At 35.0% G+C, this 24,988-nt stretch overlaps 1 protein-coding gene across 3 annotated transcripts in view; it reads right to left on the bottom strand.

The window, feature by feature from the left end:
• Window positions 1-24,988, bottom strand: part of GARRE1 (granule associated Rac and RHOG effector 1) — a 133,184-nt gene that overhangs the window by 62,030 nt on the left and 46,166 nt on the right. For 2 of the 3 annotated variants that reach the window (XM_074211503.1, XM_074211504.1), the window contains exon 2: window positions 22,659-23,960. In XM_074211503.1, the coding sequence (XP_074067604.1) occupies window positions 22,659-23,153 (495 nt within the window). In that variant the 5' untranslated portion in view covers window positions 23,154-23,960. The remainder of the gene's footprint in view (window positions 1-22,658; window positions 23,961-24,988) is intronic. The other variant, XM_074211505.1, reaches the window with a different exon arrangement.

Below are 24,988 nucleotides of genomic sequence, written 5' to 3'. Positions count from 1 at the left end.
AATCGGATATGTTTCTATACATGCGAGTGCATGTGTGTATATGTTCAACCCACCCTTGTTTCAGATAGGAATGAGGTTTATCTAGTATTCAATGCTCCCAGTTCTTCTTCCATGTTTGACTATACTTCCTCTCATGTACCTGTTTTTTTGTTTTTTGTTTTTTAGATTTTTCAAGGCAATGGGGTTAAGTGGCTTGCCCAAGGCCACACAGCTGGTAATTATTAAGTGTCTGAAGTCGGATTTGAACCCAGGTACTCCTGACTCCAGGGCCAGTGCTCTATTCACTGCGCTGCCTAGCCGCCCTCATGTATCTAAATTTTGAGAAGTATTAAGTTTCAACTTTTTCTTTCTTTCTTTTTTTCTTTTTTTCCCAAAACAGTGGGGTTTTAAGTGACTTGTCCATGGTCACACAGCTAGGTAATTATTAAATCTAAGATTAAACTCAGATCTTCCTGACTCCAGGGCTGGTGCTCTATCCAATGCACCACCTAGCTGCCCCTTCTACCTTTTTTTTTCTACTTTCTATCCTAAAGTTTATTCCTTTTACTCCTCATTTTCTTTCTGCTTTTCTGACCCTCAGAACAGAATCAATCCACTCGTAGGAACTGTTTTTCTTTCATTTTTTTTTAAAACTCACTTAAAACCTTCTGATGTTATAAAGAATCTGAAGGATTTGTTTCTTTCCCACTACTGAAATGTTAGCACTACATCATCATACTGACCCTTTTTAAAACAACTCAAAAATAAATTTACTGGGTGGCTAGGTGGCCTATATGCTAATGAAGGTAGACAATATAAAAGTGAGCTAAAAAAAATTGGGGAGGGGAGTAGATTTTATACAGAAGGGTTATTGGTGGTGCATGTAGTCTAAACACTCAGAAGCAAAGAGGAATTAAAGATGGACAAGGCCTGGCATCCTCCACAAAATGGAACCAACAGAAGAAAGAGGATTCAGGAAAGAGGAACACCTAAAGGCAAGAATGTCAAAAAAAAAAACAGGGAATTTCAAGGGTGCAAGGTAGCTGAAACATGGTGTCAAAGTCTGAGAGACAGAAGTAGAAGCAGCAAAGGAATGAATGATGATGATGATGATGATGATGAAGACTGCTTCCCACATCATCATGACAGAGAGATGATGAAATAACACGAAGAATGAGACATGTTTTCGGACAGAAAGAAGAAATGTGCTTTGCTTGACTATGCTTATTTTTTTTTAAGGTTTTTGCAAGGCAAATGGGGTTAAGTGGCTTGCCCCAAGGCCACACAACTAGGTAATTATTAAGTGTCTGAGGCCACATTTGAACCCAGGTACTCCTGACTCCAGGGCCGGTGCTTTATACACTGCGCCACCTAGGCGCCCCCGACTATCTGAGGAACGGAGTAGGATTTGGCAGGGGAAGGAAGGATTTTTTAAACTGTTTGATAATTTAGCTAAATAATTTTAAAAAGGAAGAGCACTGAGTCAGAAATGAGGATTTCTGAGTTTAGGTCCCTGCTCTGCTGACTTGGCTACTTAGTAACTATATGATCTTGGTCAATTCAACTCAATTCCACAAATATTCACTAAGTATCTACTTCTATACCAGGCAAAGACAATAAGAAATTAAATTACTAACACAAAACATAAATGATCTCAAAGAGCTAAATGAGGTGGAAGGGGGTGGGGGAACAGCAGAAAGAAATAATTTGGAAAAAGAGACTATTAATAACAAAGAGAAGAAGGTTTTATGAAGTAGCAGGGGCCTGAGCTAAATTTTGAAGATAAATAGTATCAAGTGGAAGTGAGGAAGAAATACACAGGGAACAAGTGAAAGATTTCAATCAGTCAGGCAAAGAACATCTCTTAAGTGCCAGTGCTTTCTTTGTTAAGTGCAAGAGATCACAAAGGGTAAGAAAGTCTCTGCTTTCAAGGAATTCACAGTCTAATATGGGAGGACAAATGAAAATACAATCAACAGCAGGAAAGAACCAGAATTAAAGGACACTGGGAAAGGATTCTTAAACAAGGTGGGATTTTAACTGAGACTTTGAAGGAAGCCAGGAGGCCGAGATGAGGAAGGGGAGCATTCAAGGATAAAGGACAGCTGATGAAAATGCCTTGAGTTAGGAAATGGAGTCAGGATAAAGGGCATCAAGGTGGCACAGAGGATGGAGTGCCAGGTCTGGAGTCAGGAAGATACATCTTCCTGAGTTAAAATCTGACCTCTAGAAACTTATGAGCTGTGTGACTCTGGTTAAGTCACTTAACCCTACTTGCTTCAGTTCCTTATCTGTGATCTAAGCAGAAGGAAATGGCAACTACTCCAGTATCTTTGTCAAGAAACCCCAAATGGATGCCCATCAACTGGGGAATGGCTGAACAAGTTATGGCATTTGAATGTTAGGGAAGACTATTTTTCTATAAAAATCATGAGCAATCATGGTCATGAAGAAGCATGAAAAGAATTATGTGAACTGATGCTGAACAAAGGAAGCAGAACCAAGAAACCATTGTACATCTTAACAACAACCTGTGAGATGATCAACTATGATGAATGCAGTTCCTCTCAGAAGTTCAGAGATAGAGGACAACCCTGAGGGGGGAAAACGTCATAATCTGAATGCATACTATGTTCACTTCTTTAAAACTTCTCTTATATTTTCCTTCCTATAATGGTTTTCTTTCTTTCCTCTTAGTTCTAATTCCTCTTACACAAAATGACTAAAATACAATGAATACGTACAACTTTTACTAAATTGTTTGCCACCATGGGGAAGAGGGTGGGAAAAGAGGGGAGTAAAAAATGTGTAACTCAAAAATTTGCAAATGGATAAATGTTGTAACTGTAACATGTAAATGGAAAAATAGAATGAAATTTCAATTAAAAAAAAACTCCAAATGGGATGATAAAGAATCAGACACAACTGAAAATGACTGAACAACAGAAAATGAAGTATCTTATGTGAGAAACAGTAAGGAGGTTGGTAGTGTCACTGGATCACAGGGTCAGAAAGGCATATATACGTGTGTGTGTGTGTGTGTGTGTGTGTGTGTGTGTGTGTGTGTGTGTGTGTGTAATGCTATGAAGATAAAACTGACAGACCTTGGCAATGGGTGAGAGAAAGTATGGAACTGATCATAATACCTATGATGTGAACCAGGATATCTGGGAGGATAGTGATGCCTTTAAAAGTAATAGGAAAGTCAGGAAAAGGGAAGGTTTAAGAGGTTAAAATAACATGTTCATTTTAGGACATAATGAATTTAAAATATCTACAGGTCATCCACTTTGAGATGTCCACTAAGCAGTTGGAGATGTGAGAATGGAATTCGGCAGAGATAACTTTGATGACCCCCTCAAATATTCTTGTGTACAATTTCTCAAGTTCAAGTTTCATCCCATCAGTCACATATCACATCTTAGTCTTTATCATTATTAAAGAGATGCATTACCACCAAAATCCTGAACTCCAAAGTTCCATTCATTAAGCAAAAGTTTCTATCCTTCTGTTTTTCCATTTCCTCACTCACAGCAAACTTTTTCTCTTTTGTTGACCCTGCCCAAACAAATAAACACTCAAAGTAAAAATCCTAAATCGATAAGCCTCTTTTGTTCTTCAACACAAAGCCAAAGTTCTAAACTGTCAAGATAGTCTTAAACTCAAATATTTAGACTGGATTGATTTTTATACTGAAATTACCTTTTAAAATTAATTTGCTTACATTAGAAATAATCAAATTAATATTCTTTGATACATGTAACCTTTAAGTTCCTTTAATAAACATAAATAATAATAGCAATTCATATTTCTACAAGTCTTAATTCAAAAGAAAGCCAAATGTTTGGAATGGCAAGATGATATTCCAAAAGTCCAAGTCTTAACCTCATTTCTCCTCTATTAAAAAATACAAAATAGGGGTGGCTAGGTGGCGCAATGGATAGAGCACCAGCCCTGGAGTCAGGAGTACCCGGGTTCAAATCCAGTCTCAGACACTTAATAATTACCTAGCTGTGTGGCCTTGGGCAAGCCACTTAACCCCATTTGCCTTGCGAAAAAAAACCTAGAAAAAAAAAGATAAAATAAATTTCCAATAATTTCCTAATATCTAGAGAGTAAAATTCAAATTCCTATGTTTCCACTTAAAGCTATCCACACTGTAGCTCAAAATATTCCCAGGAGTAATATTTTAGACACATTTAAAGACTCTATGTTCTAGAAAAAACGGTCCATTTGCTATACCTCACACAGTCCATTCTATCTTGGTAACCTGTGCAGTTTTCACACCAAGCTTAGAATGCACACCCTATTTAATTCCAAACTATACAATGCTAATTCCTTTCAAAGCACAACTGAAATAACTGCTCCTATATAAGGGCTTCCCTGATCTCCGAGCTGCTAATATCCCTCCCAAATTACTTTTTTTATTTACTGTTTCTCTATTTTATTTTTAGGTTTCTGGGTTGGGTTTTTTTTTTTTGCAAGGCAATAGGGTTAAGTGGCTTAACCAAGGCCACACAGCTAGGTAATTATTAAGTGTCTGAGACGGGATTTGAACTCAGGTACTCCAGGGCCGGTGCTCTATCTGGTGCACCACCTAGCCAGCCCCAGCCCCAATTTTTTATTTACTTTGAATAGATTTTATATGTATTTATATGCTTGCATTCTGCTCTTGAGGGCATAGATTTTAGTTTTTGTCTTCATATACCAAGCCCCTGGCTCTGTGCCTGGCCTGGTACATGGTGGATGTTTAATAAATGCTTGTTAATTGAACAGGTATGTAAAATAGGTTGTCTAAGAACTATTATTTGTTCTTTATAGATGAAGCTCAGCATCTCACTGAGAGTCAGAGCCAGAACTTGAACTCAAATCAGTTAAGTCAGTCAACATTGATTAAGGCAAGGGTGAAGAAGTACCTCCCTGCCCTAAGGAATAACTAGTAGAACAAGCTACTTTGTGCCAAATACTGTGCTATAGACTGGGGATAGAACAAAAAGCATCTAGTGAGGAGATACAAAAAAATTATATATAGGAAAAAATAGAAAATAAATAAGGGGCACTGGAATTAAGAGGGATTGGGAAAGACTTTTTTGTAAAAGATGAGATTTTAATCAGAATTTAAAGGAAACTAAAGAAGTCAGGAAATGGTGGAGGAGGGACAGCATTTCAGGAATGGAAAACATCCAGAAAAAAATGCCTGGACTTGAGAGATGGAGTGTCTGGTTCAAGATAATAACAAAGTGGCCAGTGTCCAAGGACACTGTCCAAGGACTGAAAACTATGTGATGAGGAGGAAGATATAAGGCAGAGGAGGCAGGATGATTTTGTACAGGTCCATCTCTTCCGCAACAAACTCCCCAAAATGTGACAGACCAAACTCTGATCAAACCACAATGACTCATTTTTTTCCTACTGAGAGCAGCTTAGGAAAGCAAACAAAGTCCAAGTTAGCAGCAGGCAACAGTGGTATAGAAAGGGAAGCAAGACACGAGTAACAGAACAGAAAGCTCTGGTGCAGAAAGACATCTCCCCAGCCCCCAAGAAAAGCATGAGGAAAGGGAAGAGGTACTCTGGTAGCTCTGCCACCTATTACTCAGTTTTTGTGAATAGACTGAGAATGAAAAGGAGCAAACCTAACCCAGTACAGAGCCATAGTCGTGTACTAAAGACAAAACAAATTCCAGAAACTTAGCTGAGCCCAGACACAGAGAAAGTAAGTTCTTACCTTTAGTCCATAAGTTTGCAGTAAAAAAAATCAAGGCAACAGATCCAGACCAAAGAGAAGTCAATAACTCAGTTTCTTTGACTATGCAGTACCTCCCAATGGATCAACAGTGACTGAGTTCAGTCAGAGTCTACTGAAACTCAAATCACACAAGTCAAAAGACCCAAATTTGGGTCAGAAGCTCATATCAGGAGAGCAATAAGCAGATATCACCCCAGATCATACCACTTTGTCTGGTTTGGTTTGGTTTTTTGCTAGGCAATGGGTTAAGTAACTTGCCCAAAGTCAGACAACTAGGTAATTAAATGTCTGAGTGCAGATCTGAACTCAGATCCTCCTGACTCCATTGCACCACCTAGCCACCCCAGATCATAACACTTTGGAAGGACTGATAACTTGCAGGAACCCAGATTAGGCAGAAACTCAGACTAGACATATCCCCTAAAGTGAAGAGAGTCTGACACAAACATGAAGTCCAAAGTCATGGATCAGACTAGAAGAATTAGCAAACAAACAAAAAGAATCCAACAAAAAAGAACTATTATGGTAACAAGGGAAGTTCAAGACACAAGCATAGAAGACAATGACATGAAAAGATTTAGAAGGAACTCTTCAAAAAAGAGTGGAGATTGAACAGGCCCAACAGGAATTCCTATAAAACAGGAACAAAAATTAGAATTGGTCAAATAGAGGATAATGGCATATAAGACATCAAGAAATAATGAAATAAAATCAAGATTAAAAAGTATTATAAAATATAAAAAACCTAAATGACTAAGAAAATCTATCTCACAAACAAATGTAGAAATGCAGAAATATTAATTGCATCTTTTATGTTGTTGCTGAGGTTTTTTTCCCCAATTGTGTCTGACTCCATTTAGGGTTTTCTTAGAAAAGATTGTGAAATAGGGGTGCCTAGGTGGCACAGTGGATAGAGCACCAGCCCTGGATTCAGGAGTACTTGAGTTCAAATCTGACCTCAGACACTTAATAATTACCTAGCTGTGTAACCTTGGGCAAGACACTTAATCCCAATCCCTTGCAAAAAAATACTATATTAAAAAAAAAAAGATTGTGGAATGGTTTGCCATTTCCTTCTTTGGCTCATTTTACAAATGAGGAACTGAGGCAAGGATGGTTAAGTGACTTGCTCATGGTCACACAATTACTTATTGCCTGAAGCCAGATTTGAACTCAGGAGTCTTCCTGACTCTAGGCCACTTCTCTATTCATTATGCCAGAGTTACTCAAAGCATTATTTATCAAGCTTAATGCAATTAAAAAGTATACACAATAAAGAACTCTTAAGAAAAAAAAAAGAAAAAAGAAAAAAGAAGGGGCAGCTAGGTGGCTAGTGGATAAAGCACTGGCCTTGGAGTCAGGAGTACCTGGGTTCAAATCCGGTCTCAGACACTTAATAATTACCTAGCTGTGTGGCCTTGGGCAAGCCACTTAACTCCATTTGCCTTGCAAAAACCTAAAGAAAAACAAAGAACTCTTGAAGGCAGATTAAAAAAGAAACTGGAAACTAAATAAACTAATCCTGAAGATTAAGTAGGTGGGTGGAAGAACAATTCAGAAATAATAATTACATGTTACAATTATAGCAACAATAAATCAAATCAGATTTGTGGGATTACAGCTAAAGCTGTAAAGGAAAATATTTCTAAACACTTAAAATTCAAAAAAAGGGGAAAAGAACAGATAAAAAAATTGGATAGGGTGGCTAGGTGGCCCAGTGGATAGTGCACTGGCCCTGGAGTTAGGAGTACCTGAGTTCAAATCCAGTCTCAGACACTTAATAATTACCTAGCTGTGTGGCCTTGGGCAAACCACTTAACCCCATCTGCCTTGCAAAATCCTTTAAAAAAAATGGATAAATAGAAAAACCACAAATTTAAACCTGAAATTAAACATCAAAATAGAAATCCTGAAAATCAAAGGAGAAGTTAACAAAATAGAAAGTTTAAAACAATCGAGCTAATAAATAAAACTAGGGCTTTTAAAAAAAAGAAACAATAAAATAGATAAATCACTGAGTAATTAGATGGGAAAAAACCTTTTAAGATGGAATAAAAAAATTAAATTACCAGTGTCAAAAATGAACAAGGTGAATTCACAACCAATGAAGAAGAAATGAAAGCAATTTTTAGGAACTATTTTGCCCAAAGACATACCAATAAAAGTGATAATCTTAATGAAATGGATGAATATTTTCACAAATATAAATTACTCAGATTAATGGAAAAGGAAATCGAATATTTAAATAATTCTCTCTTAGAAAAAGGAGCTGAACAAGTCATAAATGAATTCCCTAAGTAAAAAGCCATCATAACCAGATGGATTTTTCAAGTGAATTCTAAACATTTAAAGAACAATTAATTCTAATACTACATAAAGTGTTTGAAAAAATGTTAAAGATGGAATCCTTCCAAATTCCTTCTATGACACAAATTCAATCTCGATAATTAAACCAGAAAGAGTGGAAACAGAAAAAAAATGTAGGCCAATTTCCCTAATGAATATTGATGAAAAATTTTAAATAAAATGCTTAAAAACCACACATTATGATCATCCTGAATTTATAGCTAGAATGCAAGGCTAGGTCAACATTAACAAAACTATAAGCATAATTAGCCACATTAATAACAAAACCAACAAAAATCATATGATTATTTCATTAGGTGCAGAAAAGGGAGGTTTAATTAAACTTTAAGAGAAATATTTGAGATATAGTTTTAAAAAGTTAAATATCCTTTGCATTACAAAAATATCAATACTAATTAATCCTCATTAGCTAAAAGAGCAAAAATTATAATCATTAAAAAGTATATAACTAAACTATTTTCAAAAGAATAATGACTGATCTTGATTTCTTTTGTTTGACTATTACATATTTGTTAGAAGGAAGAATTCTGTCAGGAAATAAGCTTATTCTCTGAAAAGCAGTAGTGATATTAAAATAATAAAAACATTATCAATAAAACATTGTCAGAGAAACAAAAAATTATCTAGAGATCAGAGCAGCTAAAGAAAGGCTATTCAACATCAACAAGAATGTTTTTCATTAAAACTATACATGTTCAACAAATTACACAAGGAATAATTGGACACATTCTTTGCAATTTGCAGTTTTACTGCACTGTTATACTTAACACTCTTTTTAAATCTTAAATTTTATTCTTGGGTTCAAAAGATCAATTTTACAATAGACAAAGCATTTAAAAGGCACTTGAGCTCAAAATACTGGTCCCATTACCTATATGACCTTAAAAAGTTTACTTGAAACTTTCTGGGCTTCAGTTTGTTCATCTATAAAAGGAGATAGTTGGATAGAAGGATTTCTAAAGCCTTTCTAGCTCTAAAACTTGATCTTACGATCTTTAGGGGATTAGGAAAGAGCTGTACCTTGGCAGAAGTTCATTTGAAAGATGTGAAGATTTTGGTATAACCCAAGCTCAATGAATCTATAGTATGACCACAAATGACATCAAATGATTAGCTATGATAGACATAGATTTTCTCAGCTAAGTGATCAAAGACAATTTCTAAAAGAATTGTGATAAAAAATGCCATCCATATCCAGAGAAAGAACTCTGAATTCTGAATGCTTTTTTACTTTTTAAAATTTTTTTTTGGTCTCTACCTTCTGGGATTTCCCCCCTTTTATTCTGATCCTTCTTCCACAACATGACTAATATGGAAATATATGTTACATCATTGTACATACATAACCTATATCAGATTATTTTCTATATTAGGGCAAGAGGAGGAAAGGGTGAGAGGGAGAAAACTTTACAAAAATAAATGTGGAAAACTATCTTTCATATAACTGGAAAATAATACATACATAAATTTAAGAATTTAAAATAAATTATTTTTTTTAAATAAGGGAACTGAAGACATTAAAGGGACTTATTCAAGGGAAAAAAGTGTTCAAGTACTTGAGGAGCTGTGCTATGTAGAAGACAGATTAAGCTTTTTTTGACATTAGGAGACAAAATGAAAAGCAGTTTGTTGGTAGTTAACTATGGGGGAATTTAAGCTTATTTTAGGAAAGACTTCTGAAGAATTAAAAGTTATCTAAAATATTTAAGCAGAAGTCAGATGATCATTTGCTAGGTATATTTTAGGGTTTTTTTTTCCCTGGGGGGGGTTCAAGACAATTGGGTTAAGTGACTTGCCCAAGTTCACACAGCCAGGCAATTATTAAGTATCTGAGGTCGGATTTAAACTCAGGTACTCCTGACTCCAGGGCCAGTGCTCTGCCTACTTCACCACCTAGCTGGCCCTGTGCTGGATATATTTTAAAAGGGATCCTTGTTCAGATGCTGAGATTCTCTGAAAATTTACTTACAAAGTTGTTTTGAATGACATGTCATACAATACTAATGTAAAAGTTGTCTTAACTGAAATAAGGGGATCCTCTTTATTGATAAAATAGCAGATAATCCCATTAAAATAAACATTTTCATGTGGTACTATATTAACTTAGAACAATGCAGTGTTATCAAATTTAACTATTGCATGAATTCTCACATGAAGACCTGGACTTTCCCATAAATTCTAATATATAAAATCTAAATATCTTTTCACCAGAACTTAAAACTGAGCCACAAAGTATCTCTTTTGTTTGAAAAATGCTTGAGGAAATACTACAGGAACCCTAGCCAGGAGACCTTAGGATGAACAATAATTTAGAAAGTCAGTTCATCTATGTCTATATTTCAGGACCTTTATTCTTTCTTTTCTTCCATTTTTTCCCTGATTAATTCAAATATCTCACATTTTTTTAAATTATGCTAACATCACTCACAGAGTTACAAGTGAACATTAAAATTGGAAAAGGTCCAGAAAAGGTTTAATCATCTGTTGACATCTTGAAAATCAACGGAAAAAGATTTTTTTTCTTGTTATTTAATTTTCTTTTTATTTTGGGGATCAAATTCACACTGTCCTTGGTTCCAAAGTTGTTGTTTTTTTAATTTTATTTATTTAAGACAATGGGATTAAGTGACATGACTAAAGTCATACAGCTAGGCAATTACTAGATATCTGAGGCAGGATTTGAACTCAGGTCCTCCTGACTCCAAGGCTGGTGCTCTATTCACTATGCCACCTAGTTGTCCCCTGATTCTAAAACTCTTAAAGTTTCTTTTTTTTTGGTTAGGAATCATTTTCTCCAACTCTTCTATTTTATTCCATTTACTAATCAGCAAAACGTACTTTATTTTCTTCACCTTATTTCCTTATGTTTCTTCCTAATATCTTTTCCTTTAACCCCACCTGTCAACTTCTTCCTAAATTTACAAATTTGATAAAGCATTCTGAGAGTATTATTCTTAATATTAAGATGAAACTTTGCTGATTAATCAAAGGCAAAAAAAAATTCTCTTCCTCATATACAGAATGGATAGTTTTTGACCCACTAAGATACTAAATGGTTTCTCAGTCAACAAGTTCTATCTTTAGTACAACATTATCTTACAAATAAGAAATCAAAGTGGGAAGGGACTTGTAAGGACATCTAACATATGTATCAGTTAGACAATTTAATTAAAAGAATGTTTACTAGCCCTAAATGTAGTTAGTATGCAAGAGTAACTTCACAACCAAAGAATATCAGTCTAGATATGATTAGAACTGAGTAGCAATCGATTTTTGAATTTATGCTATATATTTAACATAAAAACAAACTTTCTACCTGTTAGTAGAAGTAACAAAAAAAAGATAAAGAACATTTGGTAACCTTAAGTACAGAGGTCTGTGATGTGTGCTGAAATATAAGGTTTAATAAGATATGGTCCCTTTTTGACATGGAGCTTACAATCTAGTAGAGAAGATAAACATTCACAATAATACACCATTTTGCCTAACAAACCCATTACAGAATTACAGATCAGAATGTTATGTGAGACACAAGAGATTCGAATGGAAGGTAATTATTAAATGAGGAGAAAGTTCTGGACAATGTAAAAGACATTTGTCCAGGTTTAAAGAGATACTGTATTTTTCTAAAGACATTGATACAATTTATTTATTCAATTATAAATAACTATACAATAAATTTATTATATATTATTTGCTTAAAGGGGAAAAAAAGTCTCAAATAAGAGCTCTCCCCCCTTTATACCCTTATAGTTTCATCAGATAATCTGAAAATAACAAACATGGATAAGTCTTGATCCATCTAACTCCCTAGAGTCAGGAGTACCTTAGTTTAAATCTGGCCTCAAACACCTGTGTGGCCTTGGGCAAACCACTTAAATCTATTTCCTTGCAAAAACCTAAACACCCCCCCCCAAAAAAAAAACAAAAAAGTTTAAAAAATTAAAAAACAAAAATGTCAAGAGAACATTAACAACAATAAAAGTAGATTCTTGGAGAATTAAAGAACATTTTTAAACAATAATCTGCTGATTTGGCTTCATATGAATGACAAATATATATACATGTATATATATATATGTATATATATTTGTTAGGTTTTTGCAAGGCAATGGGGTTAAGTGGGTTGCCCAAGGCCACACAGCTAGGTAATTATTAAGTGTCTAAGGTCAGATTTGAACTCAGGTACTCCTGACTCCAGGGCCGATGCTCTATACACTGCATCACCTAGCAGCCCTGACAATCATGTTTTCAAAGTAGTTTCTACTATCTTTCATTACTACTAGTCTTTATAACATTTGGAGCACTTGCTCATCCCAAACAGTTATTCAAACTGAAATAAGCTCTTTAATTGAGTTACAAAGATTGTTTTAAAAACTGATTTCTAGGGCAGCTAGGTGGTGCAGTGGATAGAGCACTGGCCCTGGAGTCAGGAGTACCTGGGTTCAAATCCAGTCTCAGACACTTAATAATTACCTAGCTGTGTGGCCTTGGGCAACCCACTTAACCCCATTTGCCTTGCAAAAACCTAAAAAAAACCCCCAACAAACTGATTTCTGGGGCTGTTAGGTGGCACAGTAGATAGAGCCACTTAACTCCATTGCCTTGCAAAAAACCTAAAAAAAACCCAAACTGATTTCTAAAGTCCCCAAAGCAAATAAAACATGATGTAAGCATAACAGGGAAAAATACCTAGCTCCTCCTTAGATCACACCACCTTAGGAATACAGTCAAGTTAAAAGTCAAGAAACAGACTAGAAAAATGAGTAAACAATAAAAAAAGATCTTGGCCATAGAACGTTATTAAGATGACAAGAAGATCAAAACACAAACTGAGAAGAAAACAAATTCAAAACAGCTACAACCAAAGCCTCAAAGAAAAATGTGAAATCTTCTTAGGCCCCCAAAAAACTTCTAGAAGAGAACTTTTAAAAATTTGAAGAAAAAAAAAGCAAAGGAAAAAGGGAGAAAAGAAAAAGACTGATGCAAGAAAATCATGGGAAAAAGTCAACAGCTTGGTAAAGGAGGCAAAAATAAACTGAAGAAAATAGCACTTAAAAAAAAATAGGGGCAGCTAGGTTGGTATGGTGGACAGAGCACCAGCCCTGAAGTCAGGAGTACCTGAGTTCAAATCTGGCCTCAGACACTTAATAATTACCTAGCTGTGTGACCTTGGGCAAGTCACTTAACCCCCATTGCCTTGCCCCCCCCCCAAGAATAGGCTATATGATCAAAGGCGAACAATAATTCACAAGATAAGAACTCCTTAAAAAAACAGAATTAGTCATATGGAAAAACATGTATAAAAGTTCAGTGTAGAAAAGAACTTGGGGCAGCTAGGTGGCGCAGTGGATAAAGCACCCACCGGCCCTGGAGTCAGGAGTACCTGGGTTCAAATCCGACCTCGGACACTTAATATAATTACCTAGCTGTGTCGCCTTGGGCAAGCCACTTAACCCCATTTGCCTTGCAAAAACCTAAAAAAAAAAACAAAAAACCGAACTCCTTCCAGTAGAACTGGCCAAATGGAAGAGGAGGTATAAAAGCTTACTAAAAATAAAATCCCTTAAAATTAGAATTCAGTAAGGAAGAGTTTGAGGAATCAGCAAATAAAACAAAACTCAAAATAAAGAAAAATAAAAAAATATAAAATATCTCATTGCAAAATTAGAATTGGAAAATTGGATCAAGGAGAGATAATTGAAGAATTTTTGGACTATCTGAAAACTATCATCAAAAAGAGTCTAGTCCATCATCTTTCAAGAAATCATAAAGAAAAATTGCCCTGATATCCTAGAATCACAATGTCAAATGGAAATTAAAAGGATCCACTGATCACCTCCTAAAAACTAAAACTCCCAGGAATATTAGTCAAATTCCAGCCCCCAAATCAAGAAAAGAAAAAATTCAATTAGCATGTAGCCACAGTAGGATAACACATTTAGTGACTTTTACATTAAAGTATCAGAGTTTGAAATATGATATTTCAGGGGAGAGAGCAATATTGAATATGATCCTTCAGAAGGAAAAAAATAGACATAATAGAGAACTTTTAAGTATTTCTGTTGGGGAAAAAAACAGCTGTATGTATAGAAAATTTGACTTTAAAATATAATACTCCAGAGAAGCATAAAAAAGGTCAAAAGGAAAGTGAAATTATAAGAGATTCACTACGATTAAATTGGTCATATTTATATACAGGAAGATGATACATATAACTCTTAAAAACTTTCTGATTATTAGAGTAGTTAGAAGGAATATACATAGAGGGCCCAGGTGTGGGTTGAATACAACAGGATGATATCTTAAAAAATAAAATTAAGGTATGAGAAAGGATTGCTCTGAAAGAAGGAAAAAGAGACAAGTAAAATGTGATAAATTATCTTACATAAAAGAGGTACCAAAAAACTTTTACAGTGAAGGAGAATACTGGGAGAAGGGGAAGCAGTTGAAGGTTACTCTCACTGGAAATTGCTCTAAGAGGAAAAAACATACACAGTTTGGTATAGAAATCTATCTTACTCTACAGTAAAGTAGAAGAGAAAGGGAATAACAAAAGGGGGGGCTGACAGAAGGGGGAATAAATTGGGGGAGATAGTAGCCTGAAGCAAAACATTTATGAAGATGGACCAGGTGAAAGTAGGATAAGGGGAAATACACAGTAATCATAAATGTAAAAAAATTTACAGTGAGTTTCTCTCATATTTCAAATATTCAGAGAGCTAATTCTGGGGAAAATGGTGAAGTAGGTTAGAAAATTTTTGCCCTCCAAATTTTCTCCATAAAAAAAAAACAGAACATCATCTAGGAGGGAAAGTAGAGAAGTGGCAATAAACAAAAGTCAGGGTACAATTCAATGACAATTTGAGAAGATTCCCTGGAAAGAATTAATCTCTAGGGGCTGAGGTTTGGCTTGAGTGAAGTACAAATACCTCCATGTCAACTCTGGAATCAAGAAAAAATAAGCCCAGGACAAAGCTGGAGTTGGAGGGCAGTCTCAGCTTTAGAAATTTTCTTCTCACAGACATTGTCAGGGTCTGACCACTGAATAGGAGATGACTGGGGTACCTTCCATTCCAAAGAGATATCAAGCACATATGTGCTGATCAGACACAGCTCAGGCTGAGCTGTCCCTAAGGGGGAGAAGGAGCTGAACACAAGTGGTAAATGCAGTAGCAGAGAAGCAAAGACCCTGCTAACTGTGGCCACTTGCAGGAGAGCAGAGAGTCCATGGTTTCAGTTCCAAGGCAGAGACAACAGCTAAAATTTGCAGTCACTGGAGGAACCACAGGGAGCAAGATCATTTGAGAGGCAGCACTTAACCCAGGCTTAGGATTGGAGAGGAGAGCCCAAGGTTGAGTCCTAGAAAAGACCTCAGAAAATAACAATAAAAAGAACCTGAGGTTTGGGGCATTCATTATTCCCCATACCTCAGAACAAGAACTTGATTACACTAATAGTTACTAAAAGCAAAATAAAAAAAAAATGAATAAGCAAAGGGAAAAGAACACAACCTTAAATAGCTATTCTGGGGATAGAAAAGATATGGGGTTCATATTCAGAGGAGCTAATGGAGCTAAAAAAAAAAAGACACTCTTTTTTCAATGAAAAACATCAAATGACCCCAAGCACAAAAGGAGTTCTTGCTTAATAAAGATTTTAAAAACTAAATAAGAAAAAGTAAGGAAATTGGGGGGAAAGGGGAAATCAAATATACAGTGTTAAATTAATAAAAAAAGAGCCATTATCCAATTGATAAATGGTCACAGGATATGAATAGACAATTTTTCAGACAAAGTAATCAAAGTGATCTTTTGTCATGAAAAAAAGTTCTAAATCACTACTGACTAGAGAAATGCACATTAAAACAACTCTGAGGGTGGCTAGGTGGTGTGGTGGACAGAGAACTGACCCTGGAGTCAATAGGACCTGAGTTCAAATCCAGTCTCAGACACTTAATAATTACTTAACTGTGTGACCTTGGGCAAGTCATTTAACCCCACTGTCTTGCCAAAAAAAAAAAAACCCAACTCTGAGGCATGTAGGAGATGTGGGAAAATTGAGACAAATTTGTTGGTGGAGTTGTGAACTGATACAACCATTATGGAGAACAAAGGGTTATAAAAATGATACTTATCTTTTGACCTAGTAATTCCATTGCTGGGTCTGCATCCCAGAGATAAAAAACAAAAAGGAAAAGGATCTACTGTACAAAAATATTTTTAGCACTCTTTTTATGGTGGCAAAGAATAGGAAAGGCACTACTAGTAAAGATCTTTATTCTTGCCCTCCTCTCTCTTATAACCTCTTTTCCCAGCCTAAAAATTCAACTAATTGCCTTTCAGTTGGCAAGAGGCCAATTATGAGGCAGTAGGCATGCTATTAATAGACTGGAAGGAGTCATAGAGTTGGCAAAGGTAAATCCTACCCAAGGGGCCTGACTAAGTCTGCTCCCATCTCTCAAAGATAAAAATAATCTGAACAGAAGTTCAGGAACAGGCCGGTGGCCAGGACTTTTTGTTTGTTTTTTTAAGTCCTAGGAAGCATGGGAGCAGAGAAAGACTAGAATGGCCTTTAGTCTAAAGTGTATTCTTAGTTTTGGGATGCAAATAACTTTTTTTTTAAACTGCTGTATTAGAAGGAAAAGGTACCACTAAGGAATGTTTCACTATACATTTACAAAAAAAAGATATTTGCCTTCATTTGCCTAAAGAATTTTCATACAATCTGTATTAGCTCAAATTGACTTTAACAAGTCTCTGAGGAAAATATTAGTTATTATCCTTACATTTTACAACTGAGGCTTAAGGAAGCAAAGTAACTTGCCCATCAAGGATCACAAAGCCAGTGTCAGGGCCAGGATTCCTCTTCAAGTCTTTCTTAATACAAGCATGCTAACTCTTGATCAAACCATGCAAGTTTAAACTTAAAGTTATCTGTAGGCCATGCCAAGCTTTAAAATCCTTAAAAGGGATTAAGTGAGGTCTAGAGGGTTACTCATATTAATTTAAAATATTCAGTAGCTATTTTAATTACAGTTGATTATAGTTTAAAACAGCACATGAGAAATTTGGTCCACACAAATCTTTGGGAGAAAATCTAGGCTAGGTTGCTGCCATTGCTGCCTTGAATCATTGCTTGCAAAGCTCCCGTCACAGTGATTAGAAGTGATCCAGTATTTCAAGTTCATTCAGCATCATAAACTTTGAAAATACAGAACTATAACTTAAGAATATTTTTAAAAATTTTTTTAATTAAGGCAATGGGGTTAAGTGGCTTGCCCAAAGTCACACAGCTAGGTAATTATTTACATGTCTGAGGCTGGACTTGAACTAAGGTCCTCCTGATTCCAGGGCTGGTGCTCTATCCACTATACCACCTAACTGCCCCTATAATTTGAGAATTTATAAGACAAAATCCAAAATTTTTAAACATTTGATGAATTCAATGCAGACATTAAAAAATCAATGCTACAAAAGTTAATGTTCTGATCAACCTTGATGGACTTCTTCATCCCTGCAGGGCAACAACCAGGGACAATTTTGGGCCATCTGCAATGGAGAATACCATCTGTATCCAGTGAAAGAATTATGGACTTTGAACAAAGACTAAAGACTATTACCATCAAATTAGGAAAAAAAGGTATATTATTAAGTAATTTTACTATCTCATACTTTATTTTTCTTCCTTAAGGATATGATTTTTCTGTCATCAGATTCAACTGAGATCAATGTATAGCATGGAACCAATGTAAAGACTAACAGAAAGCCTTCTGTGGGGGGGGGGTGGGAGAAGAGAAGCAAGAATGGGGGGAAAATTAGGGGCAGCTAGGTGGCGCAGTGGACAAAGCACCAGCCTTGGAGTCAGGAGTACCTGGGTTCAAATCCAGTCTCAGACACTTAATAATTACCTAGCTGTGTGGCCATGGGCAAGCCACTTAACCCCATATGCCTTGCAAAAAAAAAAATAATGGGGGGAAAATTGAAAAACTCAAAATAAAAATCTTTCTTAAAAAAAGTTACCTATTAAGGAATTTGAAGATAAATGAGATACAGTTCTTATCTTGGAGAATTTATAGTGAAGTAGATAAACCATGTACACAAAGAATTCTAATACAAGGTACAATATTGTCAAAACATAAGAGAGATACAAATAAAAGTATGTGAGGGTTCTATCAAAAGATAATTGGTTGGGGAAATACAATGGGAAAATGAGTCAGAAAAAGATTTCATGAGCTGGACAAACACTGATAGAAAGGTTTGGCTGTATTATTAAGTAGTTAAGGCAGACAATGAAAGCTGAAAAGATTAAACCCAGGAAAAAAAATAAACAATTAAACTTATAAAATACTTTGTTTATAATAACTTTCTGAGGCTGATATTTCATTGTTGTCTCCCCTGGGTAGAGGGACCTCCCCAAGAGCAGGGGGTTAGGGTTTTGTCTAAGGCTTAGCTAGCACTATGCCTAGCACATACTAAGTGCTTAAAAGAGGCTTGTGCCACAGCCCATACCAAGACAAGGTCAAAATGGGGACAAGATTTAAACATAAAGGATAATTCTATAAGCCAGCTACAAGAAGGAATCATTTACCTGTCAGATCTATGGAAAGAAGAATTTATGACCAAACAAGAGAAAGAGAACATGATGAATTGCAAAATGAATAATCTCAAATACATTAAATTGAAAAGTTTTTGTGCAAACAAAATCAATGCAACTCAGATTAGAAGTAAAGCAGAGGAGCAGGCTAGGTGGCACAATGGATAGAGCACCGGCCCTGGAGTCAGTATCTGAGTTCAAATCCAGCCTCAGACACTTAATAATTACCTAGCTGTGTGACATTTGGCAAGTCACTTAACCCCACTGCCTTGCAAAAACTAAAATAAAAAGAAAAGAAAAAAAAAGTAGAAACAATTTTATAGTCTCATTTCTAAAATATTTGAAGAACTGAGTCAAGTTTATAAGTATACAAGTCATTCCCCAATTGATAGATGGTGAAAGGATATAGTCAGGCAGTTTTCAGATGAAGAAATTAAAGCCATAAGAAAAAATACTCTAAATAATTATTAACTAGAGAAATACAAATTAAAACAACTCTTGAAGTACCACTTCACATCTATCAGACTGACAGCAAGACCACTACCGGGTCTATACCCTGAAGAGATGATGAAAAGGGATAAAAACATCACTTGTAAAAAAAAATATTCATAGCAACCCTGTTTGTGGTGGCAAAGAATTGGAAACTGGGTAAATGCCCTTCAATTGGGGAATGGCTTAACAAACTGTGGTATAAGTATGTCACGGAACACTATTGTTCTATTAGAAACCAGGAGGGATGGAAATTCAGAGAAGCCTGGAAGGATTTGCATGAACCGATGCTGAGCTGGATGAGCAGAACCAGAAAAATATTGTACACCCCTAACAGCAACATGGAGACAATGACCAACCTTGATGGACTTGCTCATTCCATCAGTACAACAATAAGGGACAATTTTGGGCTATCTGCAATGGAGAATACTGTCTGTATCCAGAGAAAAAATGATGGAGTTTGAACAAAGGCCAAAGACTATTACCTTTAATTTAATTTAACTAATTACCTTTAATTTAGAAAAAATGTTATCTTATGTAATTTTGCTATCTCTTATATTTTATTTTTCTTCCTTAAGGATATGATTTCTCTCTCATCACATTCAACTTAGATCAATGTATACCATGAAAACAATGTAAAGACTAACAGACTGCCTTCTGGGGAGGGGGGGGGAGGAAGACTGGGGGGGGGGATTGTAAAACTCAAAATAAATAAAATCTTTAAAAAAAAGAAAATGAAGGACAAACAAAAAAAAGAAAATTATTAAGATAAGAATTACTTAGGTAACTAGTGCATTTTATCTTCACTCCATGGGACTCACGCTTTTATCACTGTATTGTTCTGAATTCTAAAATCTTTCAAAGTTGCTTTTTTCTAAACTGTTATAGTACTGCTTAATTTGCTCTGCATCAGTTCCTAATTTTCTAGTATCATCTTAAAGATCATCCTAGTCTTCTCTGAAATTATCAATTTCATCATTTTTATGATATAATATTCTATTATGTTAATTTACATACTGAAATTTGTTCAGCCATTCCCTCATGGAAGAATATTTCTCAGTATCCGATTTTTAACTACTACCAAAAGAACTGCTGCAAATATTTTTATATATATAAATTTCTCCTTTAATTTCTTTGAAATTATAGGTCCAAAAATGGTATATAGTTGGGTCAAAGAGTAAACATTTGGTAACTTTCTGTATAGTTCCAAATTGAAAGCAATGGTCTACCCAATTTACAACTTCACCAACAATGAACCGTCTGCCTTTTTTCCACAGTATCTCCAGCATTTGTCATCTTTATCAATTTCCTAGATGTGAACTGGAATTTCAAAGTTACTTTAATTTTCATTTCTCTAATTATCATGATTTATTATATTTTTCTATGATTGATTACAGCTTGGAATTCTTCCTCTTGAAAACTGCCTGTTCATATACTTTGGCCATTTATCTATTAGTAAACAATCCTTAGTTTTATAAATCTGAATCACTTCTTGATAAATATTAGAAATGGAGCCTTTAATAGTTAAGTTTGTGTTAAGATTTTTTCTCACCTGTTTCCCTTCTATTTTAACACTAGAATTGTTTGTGTAAAAACTTTTTTAAAATTTTATTTAATCAAAATTGTTCATTTTATTTTTGTGATGTGGGGCAGCTAGGTGGTGCAGTAGATAGAGCACAGGCCCTGGAATCAGGAGGACCTGAGTTCAAATACAGCCTCAGACACTTAATAATTGCCTAATTGTGTGGTCTTGGGCAAGTCATTTAACCCTAATGCCTTAAATAAAAAAAATATTTTTAGGTTTTTTTGCAAAGCACACGGGGTTAAGTGGCTTACCCAAGGCCACACAGCTAGGTAATTATTAAGTGTCTGAGACCAGATTTGAACCCAGGTACTCCTGACTCCAGGGCTGGTGCTTTATCCACTATGCCACCTAGCTGCCCCTAAAATTTTTTTAATTAAAAAAAAGTTTATCTTTTGTGATCCTATCAATTTTTTTTAGACATTAACACTTTCTCTACCTATAGATCCAAAAAAGTTTTTTCTTCCCCACTCATCTAATTTCTTTATGGTATGATGTTTTATATTTTTCATATATCTTTTTTTGAATTTTTTTTTTGCTTTTTTGCAAAGCAATGAGGTTAAATGACTTGCCCAAGGTCATAAGCTAGGTAATAAGTGTCTGAGACTGAATTTGAACCCAGGTCCTCCTGATTCCTGAGTCAGTGCTCTATCCACTGCACCACCTAGCTGCCCCCCATCATATATCCTTTTGGAGTTTATTTTCATATATGATATAAGAAATTCATCTAAATCTAACTCCCATCAGACTATTGTCTAGTTTTCTAAAGAATTTTGTCAAATAGTGAGCCTTTCCCTCAGTAACTGGGGTCTCTTGAGTTTTTCAAACACTAATAATACTTTTTTATTTGCTTCTGTATGTTGTAATTTATCCACTTCCCTGACCAATCTCTCTTTTTTAAACTTGTACTAAATTGTTTTTATGATTATTGTTTGTAGTACAATTTGAGATCTGGTACTGATAGATCCCCCCCCCACATTTCTTTCATTATTGTCATTGCGATTCTTGACCTTCTGTAACTCCGTATGAATTGTTAATATTTTACAGCTTCTGCAATTATTTTGAATGGCATTTCTCTTTCTAGCTATCCTTGCTCAGAGCTTTGTCACTGGTCTGATGATTTTTTTATACTTTTTGGCTGAGAAGTAAAATAAAGACAAATAACAACTCAGTATTTATTTCACACTTTTCTCTTAAGACCAAATGAAAGAACTTAAAGTGTCTATTATTAATTATTAGTATTCATTTAAAAGAATAAACAAAAATACTTATTGAATACCTACAATAGAACAATCACTGTACTATAGGTACATAATACATTGCAAAATGCCTTTTCTGCTTTCAGACCTGTGATTTCAGGGTAGAAAAATCCTGGTGTAGAAACTTCCTTCATTGTTCAATGATCACGGACAAATCCGTTGTAGCAATTTTTATAGTCTCATAAAGCTGTTTTGGTAGCTAAGAAATTAAATGAGTTGGCTATGAAATTCAGCCAAATCAGAACAGAGGCAAGATTTGAAATCAGATTTTTTCTGACTCCAGGACCAATTCTATTCATTTTGCCAAGACCTCTAAGAATGCAAATAAACTGAGATAAATAAAACTGACTTAGAATTTGATAAGAAACAAGTTAAGGATAGGAAAGAACAGTTTTTTAAACTTTTAGCAACATAATTCACAATTAAAACATTTACTTAGGAAACAAATCTTGCACTTATTAAGATTAAATAAGAATCAACATACCAATTACAAGAAAATATATTCTAAAGATCACTAAATTATTCTAGCAAAGCAGGAAATGTTTACTGAGCAAAATACAAATATTCATTTACTTGCCTTTATAATTAGTCTTATCAAATAAATTTAAGTATTAATGTAGTACATAAAAGGGTACTCTACCTCAATATCCTGGAGACTGAATTCCTTTTGATCTTTAAAATTAGCAGCTCCAGAGCTTAATTCCATCAGCATTTTTGCTATTTCAGGCTTTATTGCTGCTGTCAGTCTACTGGCTGCTTCCATGACATGTTCCTGAACATCCTTCAGTTGCATAGCTGCCTTTGAATAAGGAGAGTTCCTAAATACACTGCTGAAAAGGTCTGTAAGAAAAGTACTTGCACGGCAAAACACATTGAGTGCATCCAGATATTTGGAGATTCCCTGCTGAATGTCTGCAATTGGAGTAGTGTGGGCTACAGCATGGTTGCAACTACTTGCAGCAGCTGCAGAGACCAAAGGGGATGCTGAGGCAGCTGATGCCAGGGGGGCACTCAGGGTCCTGCCAAGCTCAGGCATTGGATACTGCTGGTGTTGCTGCACTTTCTGCTTGGACCCGCCAAGCAAAAAGCGCCGCTTGTAGTCCATTTTACTTTCCTGGGCACTACAACAATACATAAGTAAGAAATTGTCCAAAGGTCCTTGAATTAATCAGTTTTTCAATTCTCTTCCTTGAGAATTGTAGTTATGTATAATAACAGTAGAGGACTGCAAACAAAAGTTCCACAAAAGGCATTTCCAATTGGCAGGCACCTCCACACTGTGTCTCAGCAACAAGGAGAGTGGCAGGTTTGCGGTGTCAATGTTTCCAATGCAGCCCCGCTGCAAGTACAATTCACAAAAATGAAAACTGAAAGGCTTTCCTGTTTAGTATTCTACTCTTTCTATAAAAAGATGCAATTGTCAAACAGAGAAAATCTTTAACATAATTATTTTGCCAGAATATTTTGACACCTGATACTTTTTATATTGGCAGAAAAATAAACTTAATTTTTAAAATGCAATATCTTAATATTTTCCATTAATATATCAGAAAAGTAAAATAAAAAAACAAAAACCCACACACTGATCAACAGACTTATAAAAGCTGTGCAGAGAATCTTTATTTTAAACTAAGTCCTTTTCACAGATCAAATTTCTGCATTATTTTGACAGAGCCTGTCTGCCAAATCCATTTACCTGTAGTATTTCTTCTTAATGCTGCAAGAAAAAAAAAAGTCTTCTTTTTTCATAAGTCAAGTTATTAAAAATTGGAGTGTTTGTTATTTCAAGTCGCCAAGCTGCCTCTTCCTTTCCTTCTGTTTTCTGAGGTAGTTGTTTCCTTTGTGACATTAATAAGTGTTGTTTCCAAATTGAGTTTATGTTTAATTGTGAAGTCTGAGGCAAGAATGCACAAATGTATTTGTAAGGCCTTTAGGTCATTTCCTGCAAGGAGAAAAAAAGTTGAGAAGGTTATAGAACAATGAGATGTTTCTGTTCAAATTTTAACTCCTGCTGTACTGTTTTTTCTATTTAACATCAATTCATCAACAAAAATCAGATATAAAGACTGCCTTGCATCATTAATAGAAGTAATAATTTGGCAAAACTGAATCTATAGATTTTAAACTATGTTTTCCAATTTGTAGTAAAAAAAAGATATTAAAATGATAGCAATTTATACTACTTCCAAACTGAAATTAACAAGAACCATTTAAAAGAAACATTTAAAAGAACACTGGTGTGAATGCTTGAAAAACGTACACAAACATACTTCTATATATCAGAAAGATGATAAAAATCTGTCTCTCAGCTTACTCTAACTCTAACTACATATTAAATAGCACTGGTTTAAGTACAAAAAAATTTAGTAACTATCTTTTGTTTTATATGCCAAATTATATCCCTCTGCAAAAAAAAAAAAAAATTCCCTTTGTTTCAAGTAAAATGCAAGGAACACCACAATATTTATGTTTTAGATATGATACAACAAATAATGGGAGTAAGAGAGTTAAAACAGAATAGATAGTTCAAACAGAATATAGAGAATAAAGTTTATTGACTCAATGTACCATTCAGATATGCTTTAATACTACTTGGATGATTTAGTCAAAACATGACTGATTAAAGCCTATCTCTAATAAAGAGCTACACTAATCCATATGATTTTATATTGTACTAAGTTTGAAAAGGATTAAATTATCTTTCTGAAAACAAATGAAACCTGGTTTGAAACATGCTGAGTTTTAATTATGAACAATTATAATAAACAACTGGGTCATAAAGCTTCAGACACTACCAAAAAATGACTTATCAACCACACATATTAAACAAAGAGACAGCTAGACACAATAGAAAGTGAGTTGGATTTAATGTCAGGTCAGAGGACATGGGTTCAAATTCCAACTGTGCTATTTACTATATCTAGGTGACCTTAAGGCAGTTAGCTGATCAATTTTTGCTCCTGTTTCTTC

This window comes from Macrotis lagotis, chromosome 1 (genome assembly GCF_037893015.1).
Source record: "Macrotis lagotis isolate mMagLag1 chromosome 1, bilby.v1.9.chrom.fasta, whole genome shotgun sequence".
NCBI lineage: Eukaryota > Metazoa > Chordata > Mammalia > Peramelemorphia > Peramelidae > Macrotis > Macrotis lagotis.
Note: the sequence above shows the minus strand (reverse complement) of the source record. Positions and strands in the feature narration are given on the sequence as shown.